This window comes from Peromyscus eremicus, chromosome 1, assembly GCF_949786415.1.
Source record: "Peromyscus eremicus chromosome 1, PerEre_H2_v1, whole genome shotgun sequence".
In the NCBI taxonomy this organism is placed as follows: Eukaryota; Metazoa; Chordata; class Mammalia; order Rodentia; family Cricetidae; genus Peromyscus; species Peromyscus eremicus.
The window spans coordinates 131,773,474-131,796,915 of record NC_081416.1 but is presented as its reverse complement, the minus strand read 5'-3'; the positions used below and the strand labels follow the sequence as shown (position 1 = coordinate 131,796,915).

At 50.5% G+C, this 23,442-nt stretch overlaps 1 protein-coding gene across 1 annotated transcript in view; it reads right to left on the bottom strand.

The window, feature by feature from the left end:
* The window catches only part of Lrrk1 (leucine rich repeat kinase 1), a 130,667-nt gene that overhangs the window by 35,203 nt on the left and 72,022 nt on the right, over positions 1-23,442 (bottom strand). The window contains exons 6-19 of the mRNA XM_059273225.1: positions 22,223-22,449; positions 19,726-19,853; positions 19,434-19,597; positions 17,905-18,042; positions 15,428-15,540; positions 13,734-13,810; positions 8,869-8,998; positions 8,163-8,275; positions 7,536-7,750; positions 5,050-5,214; positions 4,339-4,511; positions 3,218-3,338; positions 2,702-2,861; positions 870-1,146 (exon numbers count right to left, since the gene is read on the bottom strand). Coding sequence (XP_059129208.1) covers positions 870-1,146; positions 2,702-2,861; positions 3,218-3,338; positions 4,339-4,511; positions 5,050-5,214; positions 7,536-7,750; positions 8,163-8,275; positions 8,869-8,998; positions 13,734-13,810; positions 15,428-15,540; positions 17,905-18,042; positions 19,434-19,597; positions 19,726-19,853; positions 22,223-22,449 — 2,201 coding nt within the window. The remainder of the gene's footprint in view (positions 1-869; positions 1,147-2,701; positions 2,862-3,217; positions 3,339-4,338; positions 4,512-5,049; positions 5,215-7,535; positions 7,751-8,162; positions 8,276-8,868; positions 8,999-13,733; positions 13,811-15,427; positions 15,541-17,904; positions 18,043-19,433; positions 19,598-19,725; positions 19,854-22,222; positions 22,450-23,442) is intronic.

Genomic DNA, 23,442 nt, shown 5'->3' with positions numbered 1-23,442 from the left:
TATATCAGAATGGTTAAGTTCATAAGCAAGGTGGCTACTTAGCAGAGGGGCGGGTAGATTATACAGCATGGATACTCTGGACAAAGGATGAGTCATGTCCCAGTTGGGTCAGAGTAGGATGCTGAGAAATTTCATTATGCTGCTGGCAATGTTGTAGCATTTAAAAATGAAGGAATTGTTTATAGTATTTTTTATTCTGTATTTTCACACTGCAGCTGGTCACGGGTAAATGAACCTGTAGAAAGTGAAACCCTGGATGAGGGGAGACTGCTGTAGATGTTCTCAGTATGAGCAGAAGAATAGCACTAGGGAGATTGTAGAGTCATACAGTGGAGGCATGGGGTGAGAAACAGGGGCCTGGAGAAGAATTTTTGGGCAGTGTGGATGACATGCCCAGAGAGATGAGGTAGCAGAGGAGAGAAAGCAGGGGTCTTGGACATGCTTCTGAGTGTTCCACCAGCCTTCCAGGAAGCAGCATTGTGGAGGTCCAGGCCTGAGCCTGTCAAGCCAGCCACCCTTAATCACTTGTGAGTGCATTCCGAAGCTGCGTGGCTAACACAGATGTCCACGTCACAGACTGTTTTCACTCATCATTTTACCAAGCCAACAACTGCCCCCAAGGAGAGCTCCCCTTGCACGTTTTCCTAACCCCTTTCAATAAGTGGATTTCTTCCAACTGCCTGAAAAGAGCAGCCCACGGCACCAGATAGGAGGTGGTCAAAGCGGGCCCTGCTGCATCTACCCTCCTGCTGACCTAGGCTAGACAACTGGCCGTCCCCAGGAGCTAGCTATCCTGGTGGTGGTATGCCGGAAATCTTGTTGAGGCTACCAGTGTCCTCAGACCCTATTCCTCCGGGCTGTGTCCTCACCTGTCATTGGCCACAGGGAGGGCGATCTCAAACTTGGCGAGGAACTGGAAGTACTGCTCCTCAGTCTGTTGTGTGAAGCCTGTCCCCACCAGCAGCATCCTGAGGTCCTCGGCTCGGATCACCCCGTTCTTCGCCACTGACCGTGAGCCCTTGATGTTAAAGATCCTCTGTAGGCATTCCGACAACCAGATGGGGTCCAGGAAGTAGAGGTTTCTCAGGCCATGGCTCGTGTCTGGGAAGTGTAGCAGGGCTCCTGTTTCTATGAGGAAGCTGATGGCTACAGGGAGAGAGGGAGGAAACTGGGTCAGAATCACAGGGGGACCAAAAGGGACTCAGTGATGACCCTGTTCCCAGGAAGAAACCAGTATTTCTGGCATTCCAGGCCCATCAGACAGGGTGGGCAGCTGGAGCCTGGTGACACACCATGACTCTTGCCAATGTCCTGGCTTGACGACCAGTAATCCTTGTTCTCAGACTGTAAGTTTCACCGCTTGATGGAATTTGCTTATGACCATCCCCCAACAAAACAACACTTGAGGTGCTTCTATAGTTATGTGTAGACATATGCCAAGCTGTGGGAAAAATGCAAGTTGTCCTGTGTGCATGTTCCTAACTGAGCTCTCATCCCGCGAATGCCCATTCTATGGTCTATTTGTTGCCATGTTTCTGTGCGTTTGGGATAATTTTTGCTGTCTAAAATGACCCTCCAACACAGGGCTAAACTTTCTAAGCACAAGACTGTGATTTATAGAGAAAATATGGCATTGGATAGCCTAATTATAAGCAATGTTTAGGCATAAACTATAGAGGCCACTGCGTGAGGTAATAAATCAATAATACATGTTTAATAACTAATAAGATATATGCACTGGCTAGTTCTTATTGTTAACTTGATACAACCGAGAATCACCCGGAAGAGTCTCAATTGGGGAATGATCTGGATCACTCCTAGGCCCATGGGCATGTCTGTGGGAGGTTGTCTTGATTATTAATTGACCTAGCCCATTGTGGGCGGCACCATTGTCTAGGCAGGGAGTCTTAAATACTCTAAGAATAAAGAAAGCTAGCAAGAAACTGAGCACCCAGGCAGCAGGGGTCCATTTGTTTCTCTCTCCTCTTGACTTAGATGTGATGTGACTAGATGCCAGGGTTCCTGCCTCAACTTCCCCTGGGTGATGAACTGAAACCTGGAATTGTAAGACAAGCAAACCCTTTCCTCCCCTAAGCTGCTTGGGGCCAGGGTATTTTAATAAATAAACCAGAACAATATAGAACAGAGGCGGGCGTGAAACAATAAACAGTTATTGACTGCTTCGTGGGTGACAATGTGACCAGAGGCAGTCAGGAACCTAACCCTATTATTTCTCCAGGAGCAATGGTCTCATATCTGCCAATGCAGTAGTTGTGGTGACCTTTTAGATGCTAAGTACCACGAATAATAAGAACTGGTTCTAATGGTTTAACCTGGCTATCTTCCTGGACCGAGGTCCTGGAGGGTGGTGACACAGAGGCTGTGCCCGTGTGCATCCTCTGCTGAGCGGCTGCCATGGTCTCTGTCCAAGGAGCGAAGGGCACAGGGGAGGGATGGTTGGGGGGATGGCGGCAGCAAAGAGAAGTGGAGGGAGGAAGCGTGGAGGCAGGCGGCAGAACACTGGCCCCGTGTTGAGTGCTACCATGTAAACCTGCGAGTCTGCTGAGCTGAGGGTCCAGGTGCAGCTGGGACCTCATCGGTGGCTCACCCTACCCTACCCTACTCAAGGGCTTTGGACTGACTTCGGCCCGACCTTCAGGTCCCCCATACCAATGCCCCCGGGTACCCACTCTTGACCTACCAGACTGCAGATCCTCGTAGTCCTTGATGTCATTGCCAGGCGTCTGCTCCACTAGCTGCTCCAGCTGCCTGTCGGTCAGATACTGCACTTCATCGCTCAGACTGCGGCGCTGCTGCTCAGCCAGCACGGCCTCCTGAAGGCTGAAGTAGCTCCTGGGGATCTGCGTGCGGGTGGGGCGAGGCTCTCAGGTCCACGGGACGCAGCGTGCACCAACACTCACCACCACCCCACTGTCTGGTCCCAGGGTCAGAGGACATGCGTTGACAGGATGCAAAAAGGAGTCAGAGCGTGGCTTTGCTCCGCCTCCATTGGGGATAGGCACACAGACAAGGTGACTACAGACTTAGTAATGCCAGGACTACTGTGATAGGCCAACGACCCTGCCCTGCTCCCGCCTGGAACTACTGGCTTCAAACACAGCCATATGCCTTACAGCAAATGGCTGTAAAGGTGTCAGCTGGATCCCGGCAGTGGGAAGTGGGAGCCTCTGGCCTAAGTGGATGAAGGGACACTTACCAGCCTGCCGGCGAGTTTCTGGCAGCCGATAGTGCTGCCCACGTCCTTCATGTTGCACGTGACGTGGAAAATCAGTTGCCGCAGCCCCTCCTGCCCTTCCAGGTTCTTGCAGGAGATCTCGCTGTGTGTGCAAAAGGGGGCTTAATCAACATACCACCTCTCTGTCTGGGGGCACAGAGCACCCCGTCTTCCTGGAGGTTTGTCCCAGACGCCGACAAGTCTTGAGAAGTCATTAAAGAGAGAACAAGAAGGTTCTGGAGGCTTTGCTCTGTGCATAGCCCTAGGCTGGGCACCCTTTGGTCTGTCTTCCCAGTATGCTGAGTTCACAGCGGAAGAGGGGGGCCCAGAGGTCCTGGCACTCCCAAGGGTGCTGTCTGGGTGAGACAGGTACATGTTGAGGCTATGATTCTGAACCAGCCAGCACTCCTGTTATTAAAGACCCCCCCCAAATCTTTCTTGGGGTGTACCAGGAGTCCCCAACATCCTGGTGCTGCACTATGAGTGAGGCTGGCAGGCCATCCTGACCTGAACACCTGCACCCATGTCATCCCACCCAGAGTGAGGGAATCCAAGAGCAGCTGCCACGACGCACATTCGATTCTGACCAGGGATCTTGGTTTCCTTTACTAAGCCTCAGATTCATGGTCTGAATTCCAGAGTCCCGACACTGTGATGGCTACAGACAAGAGGTAAATTGAGTGGCGCACCCAGGGTGGCTAGTCTCATCCGTACCAGCCCCACCCCCTCCATACTCGGCCGCTACTTTCAGACTCAACAGTCGCTCTCAGATCTACTTGGATCCAATGCGAGGACTGGGATGTCTGTCCTCCATCAGTGATCTGCAAACACTGTGGATGGTGCTTGAACTCATACTCTGCTCCATGGGAGCTGTGTGCTCTTGGTACTAGCCCTGATAGAAGGAGAGGGCCCAGAAAGGAAGCACAGTTAGGGTGTCTCCAGGACCTGTCTCTAGTCACCTAGTGGGCCAAGCCCTGCTCAGGGTACCACCCTCTGTGCAGAGGAGCCTGGCCCATCCCCAGGACAGATGCCAGGCGAGCTGCGGTCTTAGTGAACAGAGCACACGTGGCGGCGGCAGCAAGCGAGAGGCAGGCGACACTCACTGCAAGTGTTTGAAAGTGATATCTGGGAAGCCGGTTGCTCTGGACCCCGACGGCGAGCGGCAGAGTGCCAGCACGTAGGCACGTAGTGTTGCTATCCTCTCCACTCGGAATTTGGCTTCGATTAGGTCCAGGTGTGTCCCGACCACCAGCACAACAGCGTTTGGAGCCTTGGCCTGTAACAGAGAATCCCACAGCTGAGTCCTGCATCCCCTGCCGCCCCCTGAATAAAGAGTGGGAAACAGTTTCCTCAGTGTGCAAATGTGCCAACCCCAGGTGTTAGTGGCCCACACTCAGGCACCATCCTGTGGATTTGAATGCTATGGGCCAGTTATGAACTGAGGTGCCCTGTGACCCACTCCATGCAGTTTAAAGCCCATGGGGAGGGATGTCCGGTCCTTCTAACCACCTGAGGGAGAGGCCTACGCCAGGCAGTGGCACCTTTCCACGGGGAGGGAGTGCTGTCTGTCTTGCATGCACGGGGCTGTTAGGTTTGAGGTAAATAAGACATGGCAAGAGCATTGGGCTCTAAGGCCCAGGAGGCCTCTGAGTTCTCGGTGTGAAACTCAATCAAGGCCAGGATTTGGGGCCTTCCAGAAGAATAGTGTTTCCCCTTCCACTGTCCCTTTGTTCTTAATCCACACAATGCTTCAGGACACAGAACCTGGGGTGCTGCGTCCTGAGCACCGGGAGGCAAAGATGGCAGCCGCTCACCTCGATATTGAGCAGCCAGAACTGGAGGTTGGCCACGGCTTCCTCTCCCAGTGCCAGGTTCCAGACCACCACATACAAGGCCTTGTCCGTGAAGAAGCACTGATTGACGGTGGCCATGCTGGCCGGGCCCCCAATGTCCCAGACGTTGAACTCCACGGATTCAACCTACTTGAGCAACAAGGCACAGAAAGGGGGCATTTGAGTGACCGAGGGGGGGAGGCGAGTGAACCACAAAAAAAATTTACAACGTGGAATGCATCTCAGAAAGACATGGCTATGGAAAAGTTACAGACTCCAGGGCGTCTAAATTAGCAATCCTGGCAAGGGAAAAGAGCCCAGTGGCCCAAAGATAGACTTCTGGGGGCTTCCATTTGCTGCTAACAGAGTCGGGCATCTGAGGAGATCACGGGCTGTTGTGTTGGTTATCTTAGGCTCTCCGAAGTTGGGAGACATCTGGTGGGAGGGCCCCACTTTGACCTCATGGCTCCCACCCTCTCTGTGCAGGGGCCCAAACGGTGGCGGCGTCCCTGAACTTGTGTAGGTCAAAGGTTAGCGCCCACCAACAAGGCTGGGAAACACCCCTGACGTGAGAATCCAATGACAGGAAGCGGGCTGCCAGGAAGGCTGTGGAAACAGTTTCTGTATCACTGCATGAGCTCAGAGCTGACCTAGAAGCCAAGGCTACAGTTCGCTGTAGCCAGGAGTCATTTCCATGAGGCAGCATTTGGCCTCCAAGCTGTAGACAGCGTGCTGACCTGGTTTTGTATAAAGATGAAAGCAGACAGCTGTTCTCAGCCAGCTAAAGGTCAGCCGCACAGGGCGGGATGGGCCTCGGTGCTCACAAGAGCAGTAATGGCTTCCAAGGGAGGGAAGGCGGTTTCATGCCGTCCACCCCTCAAGCCTGGGCACCCATTCACTGAATAACAGATGGGAACAAAAGTGACTGAGTCATTGTCAAAACAGCAAAGCCAAGGGTACTGTAGAAAATTCTGGTTATTTTAGAGGACCTTCAGACGTGAGTCAGCGAGAGTCACTCCCTGTCTGTTCTGAGTGGGCCTGGGATTCATTAGCTCACTGTTCTGAACCCCACAGGCAGGACCCTGCTCTTATGTTTATTTTGGGTGCTGGGGATTGAACTCACGGCCTTGCAATGCTCATCAAAGGCTGCCCCACTGATGTGTACTCCTAGCCCCAAGGGTCCCATTCTTAGGAGGACCAGCTCCGAGTATGTTAGCTTACACCTTCAGAAGGCTCCATTTCTCAAACTGGAGTCCCCTGATTTGGAAGAAGGTTTTATGTGGAAAAACTCTGCAATCAAGCTTAGCTCTCATTGTACTGGGCTTGGAGAAGAAAACCATGCCCCAGCTGGACAGAGCCCCTTGGCTTTCTACCCTGTAAACTTTTCTCCACCTTGGGTCCTTGAATCACCACAGCGAGGCAGAGACGCATATTCAGCCGATGAGGATGGCATTGTCTGGCACCCAGGGCAAAAGCACTCTCTGTGTGTGCTATGGATGGAGTGCTGTTAGAGTTTGGATTTGAAATGTCTGCTGGGGGCTTATGTCTTGAATACTTGGTGCCCTGCTGGTGAAATCTTAGGAAGTTCTAGAGACTTCTTAGATGGAGGAAGCAGTTCACTAGAGGCAGGTCCTTGGGAGTGTATTATCCTGGCCCCTTCCTGTCACCCTCTGCTTCCTGTCCCCCATGGTCAGGTGCGATCCTCATCACACATATCAACCTCCATGATCAGCTCAATAGAACGGCCAAGAAACAGTGGAAGGAACCTCTGGGGTCATGAGCCAATACGTGTGCTCTCCTCTAAGTCATTTCTGATGGGTAGTTTGCATTTTGGTCACAGCAACATAAAAATAACTAACAGAAGCACCAGGCTAAGATCCTACAGTTTCTTTTCTGCTTCAAAAGGAAAAAGAAAAAAGAAAAAGAAAAAAAGAAAGGTTTATTTCTAGCCGCTTGGACCTGAATGGGCAAGTTGGTGAAGAATTCATTTTAAACAGGCTATTTAATGGAACCTTTTCAGAGCTTGAATGAAAGCAGGAATTAGGCAGGACCGGGCATTGGCTCCTGGGGTACCTCCTCAGTCTCCTTTTAAGGGGGCTGAGAGATGCTGAGGTGTACCTCCCTGTCTGCCGTGGTCCTTTGTTCTTAGCCCTAGGGGAGCCCCTGTTTGAATCTAAGTCTCTGGAGGCCAGCTTTGAAGTCTGAGCATGTGCTCATTAAGAGCCCCCCAGGGAATCCAGCAGACAGGCAAGGTCAAGAACCACTGGCCCAGAGCCTTGACTTCAGTCTGACAGAAAAATACAAGGTCACAGAAAGAACTGATTCGTCACTCTTGGCAAGGGCTAGTGCACAGCAAGCAGCTCGGAACGTCTTGGGCCCTGGATTCAGAATGTCCAGGGTCTCCGGGGGAATGGAGAACAGCCCACAGGGAGGTCCCTCCCACCCACTGTGTGTCCACCACCCTTCACCTTGGCTTTGGAGCCTGCTGGTCTCTGGAGCTCCCACTTGGTGGTCCTGATGGTGGCCTCGCTGTGTGCTGCCTGGGGGGCCCTGCCCGTCTGTAAGATCTCCAGGAGTGTGGACTTGCCCTGGCGTGGGGGACCCACGAGGATCATCTTCATTAGCTTGCACTTCTCTGCCTTGCGCAGCTGAGCACGTAGGAAAGACAGTGTTGCTTTGGGGCCTGTGAGAAATCAGAAGAGGAGAAAAGTGGATACCCTAGATGATGTATAAAGGGGGTGCACTCACATTCCTTAGGAGGCCAAATTCCGTCCCAATTTCTGTGTGTTTCGAGGGAAGGTATGGAGTCTGAGAGAGGGAAGGGATGATGATAACTACCCCCCAAATTAAGTGTGAAAGTCAGGCCTGAGGGACAATGTCCTTGCCGCCCTAGTCGGCACACTCTACTACCTAGCCACTCTCAGTCTTGGGACTGTTGCCAGCTACTGTGTTGGGGCCAGTTCCCTAGCATCTCCCCAACTCTGAGCTGGAGCTGGGCCCCACAGTTTACTCACCCACTGGTCCCTTCAGGTCTACCAAGGGACCTGAGTTATCTTCCCAAGGCAGTGATTGGAACAGGGCTGGGGAGGCCCTACCTTCTTTCCTGACTTCTGCAGGCACATTGCTGATGTTCAGATCTTCAATGTCCAGTTGCCAGAGGTTTCCCAGCTGGCCTAGTTCAGGAGGGAGCTCTCGGAGGCCAGGATTACTGCAGCAAACAAGTCACCGTGAGAGACAAGCAGATACGTGGACACACAGGTCTACAGCTCTCCTAAGCCTCCGCAGTCTGCAGGGGCCATTGCCAAGTTCTGATCCAAGCCACGTGCCTTGGGCCTTCATCTCAATATTCCACTTAAACATTATGCCCATGACACCCGTGCATCACCAGGATGGAAACATTCGTTCTGACTTCTGTGAGTCTCCACTGAGTCCCCGTCCACAACTACCCTCCCTCCTTCACTAATGACACTACCATCATCCGAACGGCCACTACTTCCTCTTGCAAAGCCTCTCCATTTTCAACCTTAATGCAACACTTTCTACGGCACTCAAGTTTTACCTGCTTCTTAAGCCCCTGACGGGACCTGGTACACGGTGAAGTTCACTGCACAAAGGGGTCAGGGACACAGCTGTCCTCCTCACTGTCCCCCAGCCAAGCAACCAACTGTGGTCCCTCACCTTCCTCCCTCTACCTTTCACATCCCACCCAATCGGAAAGCAGCGCTACTGCTTCTGGTCCCCGGTGATGTAAGGGAGGACTTTCTGCTTTGCTGGGCTGCACCTGCCCTGACATGAACTTACTTGCCCAAGTAGAGCTCTGATAAGTTCTTCAGCAGGCAGACGGACGGAGGGACGGCATCGAGATGATTCTCATTCAGACAAAGGACCTCCAAAGATTCACTCAGGAAAGCTGGGAATTCTAGCATGCACGCTGCCAATAAAGTCAAAAGAGACCATGCTTCTGAACCGTCCGGATGACTGCAGTGTGGAGGTGGTATACAAATCGCTGCAATGTCTGCAGAGCATGCTGGGAAGCCTACTGGGCTCAACCTCCTGACCTACCTATCAATTCTAATTCTTGTATGCACATGTGACAGAGACATAAGGACAGGGACCCTCGGTGACATATTGCTTGCAATACCATCGAGAAAGGAGAGCGGCATATCCTCCATAGATACATGTCCGCAGGGGATTTGCTAAACAATAGAATAATGTGCAATGATTACAAAGCATGGTGCAGGTCACGTGTATGTAAAGTGATGACTTCTGGAGACTTGGAAAAGCCAGGAGCAGAACCATGTCCCTAAAAGGGCTTATTAGTGTGACAGAAAATATCTGCAGATATGCACACGTGTATCAACCAAGTATGTGAGTGTTATATGCATGCGTGCACATACAACACACATGCACAGATGCACACATGCATGTGTGTATGTCACACAAACTCATAGTCACATCTAGAGAAGAACTTACTAGAGAGCCAAATACCCATTTTGTTTTAAAATATACAGCATTCCCTCTTCAATGAAAGAAAAAGCTAATCAACAAAGAAACATATGAACCAAGTTGGTTTTTTTTAATATATAAATGTTCCTTAAGATATTACTCTCTGAAAAACCAGACAACTCTTTAGTATTCAAGTAAGTTCACTCATGAGGCTAATTATGAGATTACCATTAAGATCACGTCACATTTGCTGTTTCCACAGCACCCGAGCCTTTGTGCAGAGAAAGAATGTCATACAAAGCTTGGAAACGCACATTAATGGGATTCAGGGGTTTAGACTATAGCAGGATCTCTGAGGAACCTTTATCCCCCATACCCGCTTCCTCAAAAAGCAAAGAGAATGGACAGGATATCCCACTGGAAAACAGGGGATCCAAGATGCAAGCTCTGCCTCAAAGCTCCCTGCTGGGACAGACTGCCAGCCAGCATGATGTAGAGGATAGAGAAAGCAACATTCTTGTCAGGGCCTGAAATCATGTTCAGTTACCTAGATACAACTACCTCCCTCAGCGAGGGCATCTCTCCACCCACGGAGCGGCAGTACTGATGGCCATGAGGTAACCTGGCCTCAGAGAACATCCTGGGAGAGAGACAATGCCAGACTACTAAGATGAACGTTAAGAAAACCCTGCCCAGCTCGCCACTGTGCTGTGAGCTGGATTCACTGCAGCTGTGGAAATAACATTGCAGCAGCTTGCCCAGGCGACTTGGTCCTACACCTCGTCCTGGAGAAAGATGTTCAAAAGCGCTTTCTTTCCCCTTTCGATGAAATGGCTTCATGTTTTTCTAGGAGTGGAAAGGCGTGCTTTCTTGCCCACGGAGGGAACACTGAGCAGCTGGCCGTGGGGCCGGCCAAGTCTGAAGTTTCACCCTGGTGTTTATGAAGTCTCCTTAAGTGACGGATGAGGGGAATAAGGAGCCACACCTCTGAATGGAGGCAACACCTGTCACACCCCCAGCCAACGGCTGGGAACTGTGGAAACTAGGCTGGGGAGAACACAGCTAGAGGTATTTATGAACTGTTATTTATTCATAAGTTATTTATGACTCGGCTCGTCTGAGTGTTACCGTAAAAAACGGTCATCCAAATTATTTTTGGACAAGGCAACCGCACAAATATGACTGCTTGAATGTACGTAAACCTCCCTGGAATTTAACTGTCCACACGCACACAAGCTGTCTTTTATAGATAACTCTTTACCCCAGGTCAACCGCCCTGGGAGAACAACTCTGCTGAGGAACAGAGCTGGCAAGGGCACCTTGCCTGGATTTCACTCAGGGGTGGCCCTCAAAATTCCAGATGCAACTGAAAAAGCAGGAGGCCTTTGTCATCTACTCACGCCGTGATGCCCTCTACCAGGGAGCCTTGGAAGGTGTGGCCTCCACTGGCTACCAGCTCACTCTAATGACCTTCTCGTTGTGCGGCTTGACCTTCCTACGCAGTTTCTACAGGCTGTGGCAACTGGTCTACCTTCCAGTGACACCGCCTTGGTCCCCAAAAGGGTCCCACATGCTTGAGTAGAAGGCAAAGCACACGAGTGGCCTCCAGCAAGTGGCCCCAGTGACCAAGACTGTTCCCAGCCTATGTTCTTGTCCACTGTCCCACTTGGCACCAGGGACACTATAGTGTCTGTTTCTCTTTCTTTCCAAGTGAGATCCTTACATCTGTACTCAATTTCCCAAGGCTGAGGGGCTTCCATTTAAAAAGGAGCCAGTTGGGCTGAGGGGATGGCTTAGTGGCAGAGCACTTGCCCAGTATGCCCAAAGCCTTGGGTCCTATACTCACACACAGGAAAAAAATAAAAGAGAAAGGCCCAGTTACGAAAATTCTATATTTCCCTATCGGCACGGAAACAGGTCCCTTTATTTGTCTCCGGGCTGCCTGGACTTATTTTTCAAAACTTTATTTTTTGTTGCTATTTTTTTTCTTATGGGGTTGTCATATTCATATGTATATTCATGAACATATCTGAATAAATTATAAGCATTCTTTGTATATTAGAGACTTGTGTGCCGATCTGTGTCACAGTGATTTCTGTGGGAAATAGTTCTCAGAAGTTTGCAGGAAGCCTTTGTCTATAATGTCTTCCACCAAATAAAAATTTTCAAGTTTTACAAAACCAAGATTTGGGGCCTTAAAAATGTTTTTGGGGGGCCTGGTGGCCCACACCTATAATCTCAGCACTTGAGAGGTTGGGCAGGACAATCGCCTTTGAGGCTACAGAGTGAATTTCCAGGCCAGCCTACGCTACAGCGTGAAGCCACGTATAAAAATAAAAGAAAATGAGGGGCTAGAGAGATGGTGGTTAAGAGCACTGACTTTTCTTCCAGAGGACCCGGGTTCAATTCCCAGCACCCACATGGGGGTTCACAACCTGTAGTGAGATCTGGTACCCTCTTCTGGCCTGCAGGGACACATGCAGGCAGAACACTGTATACACAATAAATATTAAAAAAAAAAAAAAACCCAGAAAGTGAAAAGATTTCTAGCCAGCTTTTAAAGGTCTCTCCCAACCCCAAACCACGCAAGTGTCCTCTAAAGTGTGATTTTTCTTTATATACACAAGCCTGCTATCCGTATGGGCATTGCTATCACTGACAGAAGGAAAGGACACTATCACTGCATTCCCTCCTAGCTGGTTACACCACCACTATTTGTTAAAACCTGAAAACAGTATTTTCACAATGCCACCTTCGCTCTATATTAATTCTATTAGTACACAGAAACCCCGAGAAACTTGTTCCAGGTTGCCCCCTCTATAACAGCTACCAAAATCCACGGATGCTGAAGTTCCTTATGTAAAGATGCAAGAACCCACACATCTCCTCCTGCAGCCTTCAAATCATGTCTAGATGACCTGTGTTGTCCGTCACTGGGGATGTGGAGGGAATAGCTGTTACATGGCGTTGTTTAGAGAACAATAGAAACACGCATACAGGCTTGGGATAGATGTGACTTTTCTCATGCACTTTCCAGTCAGCTGTTAGTTGATCACAGACACAGTAAGGTAGACTGCATTTACTTACTTCTATTTTTGGATTCTGTTCAATGATATGAAACCCACATACTCATATATGACTCTACAAACCACTGTGTACACACACACACACACACACACACACACACACACACACACACACACACACCCCTCTATTATAGCCAAAGAATAAGAAGAAGTTACCACTTGGGGTTATAGTGGAGGGCCAGTTGTTTGCCACTGGGCAGGGTTTCACTGAAGGACAAAAGGTCTTTCCTGAGAAATTCCCTACCCGGCACAGGCCATATGAGGGACAAAAACATAAACTCCAGGCAAAGTTCTACTTTTGAAGCCCTGGGAAGCTCTTGAGCCCCTCTGCCACACTTCAGCCCATGAGCTAGTGTGGCTGTGGCCTCTAATGGGTCTCAGATGTCACGATACAGCAGAAAGGACTGGGTAGCGTTGGTCCTGCCCCCAGAAGTGGACTCCCACAGTCTGCGTGGAAGCCTGGCTCTATCACAGGGTCAGAACTAGTCAAGAAACACTGAGCATACCCAGAAGCCCTGACCCTTGATCTGGAGACCAGAACTTTGGGAAGAAGGCATTAGGTTTAGATGGGGTCACGAGGGTGGGTTCTTCATGATGGAAGAATCCTGTTAGGAGAGACTTTCCACCATGTGTGGGTGGAGTGAGAGTGAGCAGGCAGCTGTGGGCAAGTTAGAAAGCCTGATTCTCCCAAACCCAGCCATGAATGCACCCTGACATGGCTTCCAGCCTCTAGAACTTGGAGGAGGAAGTATCTATGGTATGAGCCACTGGTCTATGATGACTGGGGTACATGGGGAGCCTCAGTTTCCCTATGTGCAACATAGATGGCCTTGTCCACCTCCCATGAGCACTGAGACTCTTGTGCATGCAGGTGTAGGGAAGTTCTCTGTATGTGGTGGATAGCTGCTAGCATTGCTGGGCTCCAGGTGGGGAGACAGGGCCACAGGCGTGCACACAAGTGACATGAGTTAGCAGTCATCATTTACTTACTGGGAGGCGTTTCAGCTGACCATAGCCACCTCTGACATTCCAACAGGGAAAGGAAAAGAAAAACCCAACATATGACAAGAAGATAAGGCTACCCTGCCTTGCCTCATCACCAGGATGCCACCGTCTCCCCAGTCCAGCACTCACCTGCCTCAGTTCCAGAACGCTGGCGCCCTCTGGTGGTGAACAGGGAGATCCGCTTTGTTTTAAGCCCATCTTCATTTCTGTAGAGGGAGAAAAAGAACCCTCAGAAATTTGAGGCCAGCATGTCAACGACATGGCGTATATTAGCTCTGACTACATAACACAGAACCATGGGGACAGCAGTAAATTCTATCAGCAGGTGCTTGGCATTCCTGCAGTTTATGTGAGGGAGCTCAGGGGTCTTCTAGAAGAAGCAATTAGAAAGGATAATCTAACTGCCACGACTGCTAGTCTCACATTCTCAGGCTTTCCAGCTTCAAGCAGGGGCAAGTACTTCTGTATGTGGCATTCTGGTGGCGGGGACACTGTCCACTGTCTCCAGGGAGGCTGCCTTTGGGGGTGTATGCTCTGCTGATGTTTCGGGGTAACCTCGAGCCATTGACCCCAAGGTCTGCTTTCTCACCTTCAACCTTTCACCTTTTGTTGGGTGAATCCATTTCCTTCCACCTATGACCACATTAGCAGCTGGTAAAGGATTTATAGACTTCTAGTCTGGTCTGTATTGTATGTAACAGTTACAGATGGAAGGCCCCCGCTCACGGGCTGCACGATGTCCCCTGGAATCCTTATCCAGGATTTTGGAAATTGGAATACACATTGAGACTCAATTATGTAAGTGCCCACTTCCTCTGAACTGGAACATTCCCTCCTGGAGGGAAGAGGGCAACTTCTAAGACACAGGAAGTGTGGGAACGTTATACCATTCACAAACCCCCAACCCTCGCAGGTTATATAACAAGTCACAGTTGCTGGGGAACAGGAGACTCTTTGGTAGAGCGGCCTGTAAGGTGGGCAAGATGCAGCTTTTGAGAGGTGACACTTATGCCTGGGGTGAGACAGTGCCTCTGAGTCACCAGGGCCCTGAAAGCGACTCCGACATCAGTTCTTCAAGCTCTATCTGGGTAGATTGTTTCTGTGGTCTGCATTAGTGTGCCATATGGGGAAAGACGTGTGGTCAGTTCTTCCCAGAAGAAGTCACACAGTAGCATCCTTCATCCAAAAGTTTAAATCCAGATGCCTCCTGAAGCCCAACCCTGTAAGCACCAGTGTGATGTTGAAAGGAGAGAATTCCAGACCTGACCACAGAGCTGCGCCGCAATTAAAACTCCAGTGTGCTAAAATTGCTGCATGAAATTGTCCTTAGGCTGGGGATGGGGGCGTGTGACACACACATAAGTCTTGTGTTTAGCTTTGGGTCCCAACCACAGGATGTTCGGGATACATACAAATACTTGAAAACTCCCAACGACATCTAAAATCTGAGACCCTTCTGGTCCCAGGCATTTTGAATAAAGGAGACTCATCCACAGGGTCTTGAAAGAAATGATTATGTCGGCATAAGCTCATTAGGATGGGACCTAGTCTAATATGGCTGGTGCTCAGAGGAGGGGGTAAAGGGGATGATCGTGGAGATGTACAGGGATGGCCACTTTAACAAGCCAAGGACTTGATGACGCCCTACTCTCAGATCTGCAGCCTCCACGATGGTTCCAGAAGACCTTCAGTGCTGCCTGACTGGGATACAGCAGCCCGGGGCTCAGCCCTCTCCTGCTCACCTGCAGGCAGACACATATCTGGGGGCATGGAGACCCCTACCCCGGTTCTCTACACACTGAGGGAAAGAATCCCGTGCTTACTTGCCAAGTTGGTTTCTGGAGAGGTCCAGGGTCTTGAGTTGTGGACAGCTCCACTTCTCTTGAGGGGGTAGTGACAGCAGCTGGTTTCCCTGTAACTTCAAGAACATGAGGGCCTGAAAGAGGGAGGAGAGAGGAAGAGACGGTGTCAACCGTGAAAGGGAGGAGATGGAGCGACAAGTCAGTCTGCTCCCTGTCAACGTACAGCCAGACAATCACAGCCTCTTTCTATTCACAAGACTCCCCAAATGGTTTCAAGCAGAGAGGATGAACAATGCATTCAGACTTTCCCTCAAGGCCAATGAGAACTGTAGAATCTTGAGGCCAAAGGTTCTTAAGAGTCATGGTTAGTGGGTACCTGCCTGGAGCACACAGGGTATCATCAGGTGGTCGAGTGACGCTGGGTACCTGCTGCCTCTTGGTGACTTCCTTCTTGGGTGGTCCCCAAAGAGAAGCAACAAGACCATGGGTGGTCTGCCTTAGCCACGTGTTCTCAGATGTCAGTATGGACTCCTTGGGGTCCCCACATAGGCGGCTCATCCCTGTGCCTTGCTGTATGCAAGCCTACTGGGGTCCCTACTCACTTGGAGGATGTTTTTCTTTAATGAGAGCCCCAGAGACACACCATGGCTCTTCTTGATGACATTATCACAGGTCCACCTACTAGAGGGCCGCCACACTGCTGTACCACATTAAGCCTCTACATGCTTTGCTTTCCTGTTGTTGAGGGGTGATGCCACGGCCCACTCTTAGGCCCAGGATGGTTGTCACCCCCTGCATTTCCATGAAAACCTCCTCAAGGGATTAGCCCAGGGCTTGGGCTGAGATGTGAAGGCCTGCCCAATCCCCAATCCGGAGACAAGGGGAAAATTGGGATGCCACAGAACAGGGTGGTGAGATTTGACGAGGCTCTATCCCTCCTTGCTGGCCAAGCTACCCTGCAAGGTGATGCTGTGAGGACTGGACTCAGAGTTGGGAGGCTGTGAATGGTAAGAACTCATGGCCAGTTGATCCCTGTGGGTACCAGTGACATGGTTCTCAGTCAGCAGCACTCCCATTTCCTCTGGCTGTGAGTACGTGTGGGTCCCTTTCTGTGTCCCATGCTTGCTTACGGGTCTATGACTTGATGGCCCCTATTTTCAGAGATATGCACACTGAAGGGACCCTTGATGTCTTTGGCATTCTGGATGATCTGAACAGCTGGCTGGTCTAGGAAGATTAGGGGCTGCACCTGTGTGTTCAAACATAGGCACCTTTCCCGGGCAACTTGGCCTGTGATTCCACCATGAGACTCTCCAGGGAGTATCCTAATGCTTTGGGTGAATAGCTAGCAATCCCTTGTTCTGGGACTAGCCTAGGGCCTCACAGCCTGCTGAAGGGTAGGCAACAGTAAAGTACTGTAGGTACAGAGTCTCCTCCTGGAGTTTGTGGTGCTCAGTGGGGTCTCTAGGAGTGGGGGAAAGAGTGCCAGGGACAGATGGAGTCATCTCTCCATCATGCTTCAAAGCTTCAACATGAAGCCAGGGGCTGCAGCTCGGTGGTAGAGAGCACTTTTGTGCTATGCATGAGGCTCCAGGTTCAATCCCCAGGACAACCAAAAGCAAAACAAAAGTTCCACAGAGAAATGAAGTCCTGTGGGTTGATCTTTTGGATCTGGAACACTCCCTAAAGGTCCATGGGTTAAACAAAAAACCAGTAAAGGTGGACACTACGTCTCTTGGAGCGACTGGGAGGTGGTGGAACCTTTTAGAGCCAGGGTCTGCGGGAGGTGTTCTGGAGGGAGGTGTTTTGATGGGAGATGTTGTGGCAGAGATGCTGTAGTGGAGGTGTTCTGGTGGTGTCCTGGTGGAGGTGTCCTGGTGGAGGTGTTCTGGTGGAGGTGTTCTGGAGGTGCTGTGGTGGAGGTGTTGTGGTGGAGGTGTTGTGGTGGAGGTGTGGTAGAGGTGTCCTGGTGGAGGTGTTGTGGTGGAGGTGTTGTGGTGGAGGTGTTCTGCTCATCACTGGTGTGCGCTTGAGGAGGACATTGGGGTTACACCTCTTCTGCCTCCCCTTGAGTTCAAGTCCTGGTTGTGAGGTGAACAGCTTTGCCCTACCATGCTGCACTACTTCATCACAGTCCCCAAACCCTGGAACCAACCATGGTGGATGCGTCTACGCACTGGTACCTCCTCCCAAGCCTTGAGCCACGACAAGCCCTTCTCACATGTAAGTTGGTTTCTCAAGGTGTTCGTCACAGCAATGAGAAGTGACTGACACAGGGAAACAAGCCCTTCCCCGACATAGCTGTCTCCATGGTGACTGTTCCCTCACGTCCATCTTTGCTCAAGACCCAGTGTGTCTTTGGTAGGCGAACTTATCCCTGACTTTTGTGTGTGTGTTTCACAAACTTGGAAAAAGCACACAGACTCCCTGCAGCCCAGAGTGATTTTTTTTTCTCTTACCAATGTGGACAATGAGAAATGAAACACTGCTGGACTCACATCAAGCTGGAAAAGCCCCAGGGGCACCTCTTTCAGCGAGTTCTCGGAGAAATCCACATCCTTAAGGTGGTTTTTCCAAAAGACAGCCATTTTGTCTGGCAGCGATTCCAGGGCGTTTCTGGAGGCTTTACAACATCTCTAGGAGTTTGAGGAGAGAGGGGGAGAATCGTAAGTAGTTTTCCAAGTGTTGCGCTGCCTAGAAGTCTGTTTGTCAGTTTGATGTCAGAAGTGAGGCTATCAGGCAGGGCTCCGTGAGCATAGTGCAGGGTAAGGGGAGAGGCTTCAAACGCTCCATGCCTGCGTTGTCCTGTCCTGCGGGAGCAGGGATAGTGTTTCCTGGGGGAGACAGAGGTGGCTCATAGTTTTTCCCCCTCGTCACCATCCGGTCCGTTGTCCTGGGAAATAACAGACTGATTCAGAGCCGTGTTCTCGGGAGACACTGCTTTCCCCACGCATATGGTCAAACTAGAAATGCTTATTCTCGTGATGGAGAATTTCCTGGTTGGAAACCAACAGCAACAAAGCACAAATATTCCCCATGTTATTCATCGGCTTCAACCGGCCAGATTCCCAAGAAACAAAAACCTCTTTTAGTCTGCGGCATTGTGCATGCAGACTCCTGTGTGCACCAAAGAACTGCACCCCACTTTGGCATTTGTGTTCGTATGCAGGGTACATCAGGATTGTGTGTGTACACACATACATGTAGAGGCCAAAGGTTAATGATGATTGTCTTCTCCAATAGCTCTCCACCATCTTTTTTTTTTATTATTATTATTTTGAGACAGGGTCTCTCACTGAACCTAGAGCCCCTCAGTTGTCTAGACTGGCTGCCCAGACAACACCAGGGATCCTCCTATCCCCACTTCTCAGTGCCAGGATTACAGGCACATGCTGCCATACCTGGCTTTCTATAAATTGTGCATGACCTGTATGTATGTGTGCTCACATGCATGTGTGCACATGTGTGCACGTGGGGGCCAGGAGTTGACGGCAGGCGTCTTCTTAGTTTACGTCCCATCTTATATACTGAGGCAGGATCTCTCACTGAACTCTGAGCTCATAAATGTCTGGTCTAGCTAGCCAGCTTGCCCATGGGATCCTGTCTTTGCGTCTTGGGTGCTGGGAAAAGCTTAGTTCCTGATGCTTGCATAAACAAGCACTTGCCCCACGGAGCCGTCTCTGCAGACCCACACGTGGCTTTTTTTATGTGGATTCTTGGGGATCAAATTCAAGTCCTCATATTTGTGTGGCAGGCACTTTACCAAAAGAGCCAGTTCCCCATCCCTCGTATCATCCTGTGTCAGGGTACGAGCTGCTGCCGTACAAAGCTCTGGAGTGGCTACCGTGTGTCCCTTATATCTGGAGCCAGACGGACTGACTGGCTTACAGGTGTTACTGACTGAGTGCTGTGGGCCCCGGCTACGATGTGGAACGGCACTCGTGACGCACAGCGTGACCCCAAAGGAGGTGAAGTGAGGATGTACAGAGTGGTTTTCAGACTCGACTGTGGCTTTCAGGATACAAACCAAAGGGCAGGACCAGGGATCAGGGAAGCTCTTCAGGCTGTTTCTGGAGACATTCAGAGAGCTGAGTGACTTGAAGGAGTGCATGAAGAGGGCGGGGAGCTCCGTCAGCTTGTTGTCAGCAAGGTCAAGTTCTTGCAGCTTCCGCAGGCCGATCCAGTTAGTAGCTGTGAGGTTAAAAAAAAAAAAAAAAAAAAAAAAAAAAAAAAAAAAAAAAAAAAAAGCTGTGAACCGTCAAGTATCCGGACCAGTAAGGAAGTGACTGATGATACCGGTCATTGATGGAGGCACATACCGTTTTCTTCTTCAAAAAGCCGCTCCAAATAATTTTTGGAAGCAGTCAGCTTTTGAAGTTTTGAGAGGTGCAAGAATCCAGGCGGAAGGTGGGACAGCTTGTTGCTGGAGATGTCGATTTCGAGTAACCTGGGGCGGGGGAGAAGGGAGTCAGGGCACCGGAAAAGCAGTAGCAGTACATAAAGATCGCTCTGTAGGCAAGGCACACGCTTTCTCTCTACACACACAGTTTAAGAAGCAAGTGGGAATCTTGGCTTTTCACTTATTTGGTGAACTGCTACGACAATGGAATCTGACTTTGGTGGGTTGTGGTTCTTCTGAACATCCAGGGATTAAAACCTTTGCCCATGCTAAGCGAGAATGCCCTGGAGCTGCTCAGAGGCCACAGAGCAGGACTGCAACCTGTTGGGGATTTCGGGTTCACCCATCTGACCCAGGTTAAGAAGCCTGCTCAGCTAACACTTGCTCTTTACATGTTGGGTTTGTAAAACTCATTTATGAGGCCCAAGAACTAACCTCAAGCTCTTTCCAAAATCCTTGCCTCTTACAACATTTAAACCCCCAATGTATTTTTTAAAATTCCATGTATTTACTGTGTGTATGCACTCACTCATGTGAGCCAATGTGCCATGAACTCCACCCAGGTGGAAGTCAGAGGACAGCTTTTAGGAGTCAATTTTCTCTCACCAGTATGTAGGTTCAGGTCACCAGGCTAGCCAGCAAGCACCTCTACCCACTGGGCCATCTTCTAGCCCCAGACTTAGCTTTTTCAGTCAGTTCAAACCCTTTCTGCAATGAAGCCTTGCACATACACAGCCTCAAGAAATTCAAGTACAGTCCTGAGACTGTCAAAATTTGATGAGAAGCAAACTTCTGGACACAGTCTGTGAGGGATTGTCTAGATTAGGTGAGTTGAGGTGGAAGAGCACCTTAAATGTGGGTGACACCATTCCATGGTTAGTGTCCTAGGCTGAGTACCAGCAAGTAGTCATTGCTGTCTGCTTCCCGACTACAGCTGCAGTGTGACCAGTGACTGATGCAGTATGACCAGCGACCGATGCAGTGTGACCTGCTATAGCTGCAGTGTGACCAGGAACCAATGCAGTGTGACCAGCTACCAATGCAGTGTGACCAGCAACTGATGCAGTGTGACCAGCAACTGATGCAGTGTGACCAATGACTGATGCAGTGTGACCAGTGACTCATGCAGTGCGACCAGCTGTAGCTGCAGTGTGACCAGCAACCAATGCAGTGTGACCAGCAACCAATGCAGTGTGACCAGCTACCAATTCAGTGTGACCAGTGACTGATGCAGTGTGACCAGTGACTCATGCAGTGTGACCAGTGACTCATGCAGTGTGACCAGTGACTGATGCAGTGTGACCAGTGACTGATGCAGTATGACCTGCTATAGCTGCAGTGTGACCAGCAACTGATGCAGTGTGACCAGTGACTGATGCAGTGTGACCAGTGACTGATGCAGTGTGACCTGCTATAGCTACAGTGTGACCAGCAACCAATGCAGTGTGACCTGCTATAGCTGCAGTGTGACCAGCAACCAATGCAGTGTGACCAGCAACCAATGCAGTGTGACCAGCTACCAATTCAGTGTGACTAGTGACTGATGCAGTGTGACCAGTGACTGATGCAGTGTGACCTGCTATAGCTGCAGTGTGACCAGCAACCAATGCAGTGTGACCAGCAACCAATGCAGTGTGACCAGCTACCAATTCAGTGTGACTAGTGACTGATGCAGTGTGACCAGTGACTGATGCAGTGTGATCTGCTATAGCTGCAGTGTGACCAGTGACTGATGCAGTGTGACCTGCTATAGCTGCAGTGTGACCAGCAACTGATGCAGTGTGACCAGCTGCAGCTGCAGTGTGACCAGCAACTGATGCAGTGTGACCAGCTGCAGCTGCAGTGTGACCAGCCACCTCTGACACTGCATCCATGCCTTTTCCACCACAATGGACTTGCTCCTTCAAACTGTGAGTCGGGATAACCCCTTCCTTCTTAACGTTGTCAGGGTATTTAGTCACGATGAGAAAAGTAATTCATAGATATCTTTCCCCTGCCATGCCGCCTCAGGGCTCAGAGCTCTAAGAAAGACACGCAGTGACCCAGTGACCAGTGTTCCTGTGTGGCCACATTCCCAGAGTTGACCCTTTCCTCAGGCCCACCCAGCTTTTTCTGGGAGGTGGGACAAACCCCTCTACCATCCCAGGAAGCCTCCAGCCACCCGACTGTGCAGGACACAGTTGTGTAATTTGAACCAACAGCTCTGCATGGCTGTGGATGAGCTGAGGTAAACTCTTAGCCCAGACTACCCATTCAGACCTCTCTGGCTCATGAGGCATCCGAGGCCTTGATGCCTTGCTCTCATGAGCTCGTGTAAGAGAGCAGTCCTTTCACTACTGCCACCTGCTCATTCTCCAAAACCCAGAATTCAACCAAGGAACCTGTGTGGAAGGCCTGGTCCACACTCCCGGGCCCACCTGGAGCAGATGATTTCGTCAGATGACTGCACACAGGGCAGCTCCCCCAGGTGGTTGTCTGAGAGGTTCAGCTTCTTCAGGTTGATGAGTCCCCAAGGGATGATGGAGGGGAGCGAAGGCAGGCAGTTGGAGGAGAGGTCGAGCTCTGTGATCTGGCAGGAGATGTCTAAAAGCCAGTCCAGGTCCACCCAGGGCAACCTAAGACGGGACCATTTCACACAAAGTGCCTGGGGTGGGACAGGAAGGAACAACACGTAAGGATGGTGAGTCTGGGCCCCAGGTGGGCCTGGAATAAAATGTTCAAGTGAGGTTGTGTGCCTCCTCCAGCTGCAGCCCTGTCCTGAGATGCTGGGAGCATGTCTACCCTGTCTCCCTGGCTTCCACCTGGCGGGGGCTAGTCTGATCTGCACAAGTCACCTGCTCATGGCTCCAAGTCACCTCCAGAGCATGCTGGTGGCCCAGAGCCAACTCCTGAGAATTTCTCACAGGGGTGCATCACAGCAGCAAGGGCTTGTGGGAACATAGGAAGCCCACTGAGGCTCAGAAGGCCTCTTCTCAGGCAGGGTCCTAACATGGTCTACTATCTCTTTTCTTGACTCGCTTTGTGTGATCTAGGCAGCCAATGTCTGCTGCCACCTGGCCCTGTGCCCAGCCTCATTCTGGACCGGCTGCCTCCAGACGAAAGGCCACACCAAATGGAAATCTGAAACACTGGTCCACAACCCACAGCAAGAAACCAACCCCCTTAGCAAATAGCCCAGGAAGCCAGATAGCCAGTGATAGCTACAGTATCAAACTAGTGAGTTCAACGTGTTCTTCTGTAACAGACCGGGATGATATCAGTAACAGGCAACTTCCCTGATTTTGGGCCCTGCTTCCAGTTCAGGTTAACCTGAGAAAGCCATGTACAGCCCTGACACAGATACACAGGGATCCTGCTTCCAGGTGTCTCTGGCTTCCCCAGACAACAGCCTCCAGTGAGGACATTGTAGACCCTCCCTTTGGTTATGTTTTGAAGCTTACCCACTCCTCCGTGCCGCAAGTCTCTGCCACATGTGAACGACAACTCAAACCCTTTGCTGTGGCAAACTCAGAACAGGTTCCTTATTTGGTCATTTTTGTTTTGTTTTGTTTTGTTTTGTTTTGTTTTGTTTTGTTTTTTAACAAGAGGAAGTCAGAAATCCCAGTGGTTTACTATTGTTGGGCAGCAAATGGGTCCT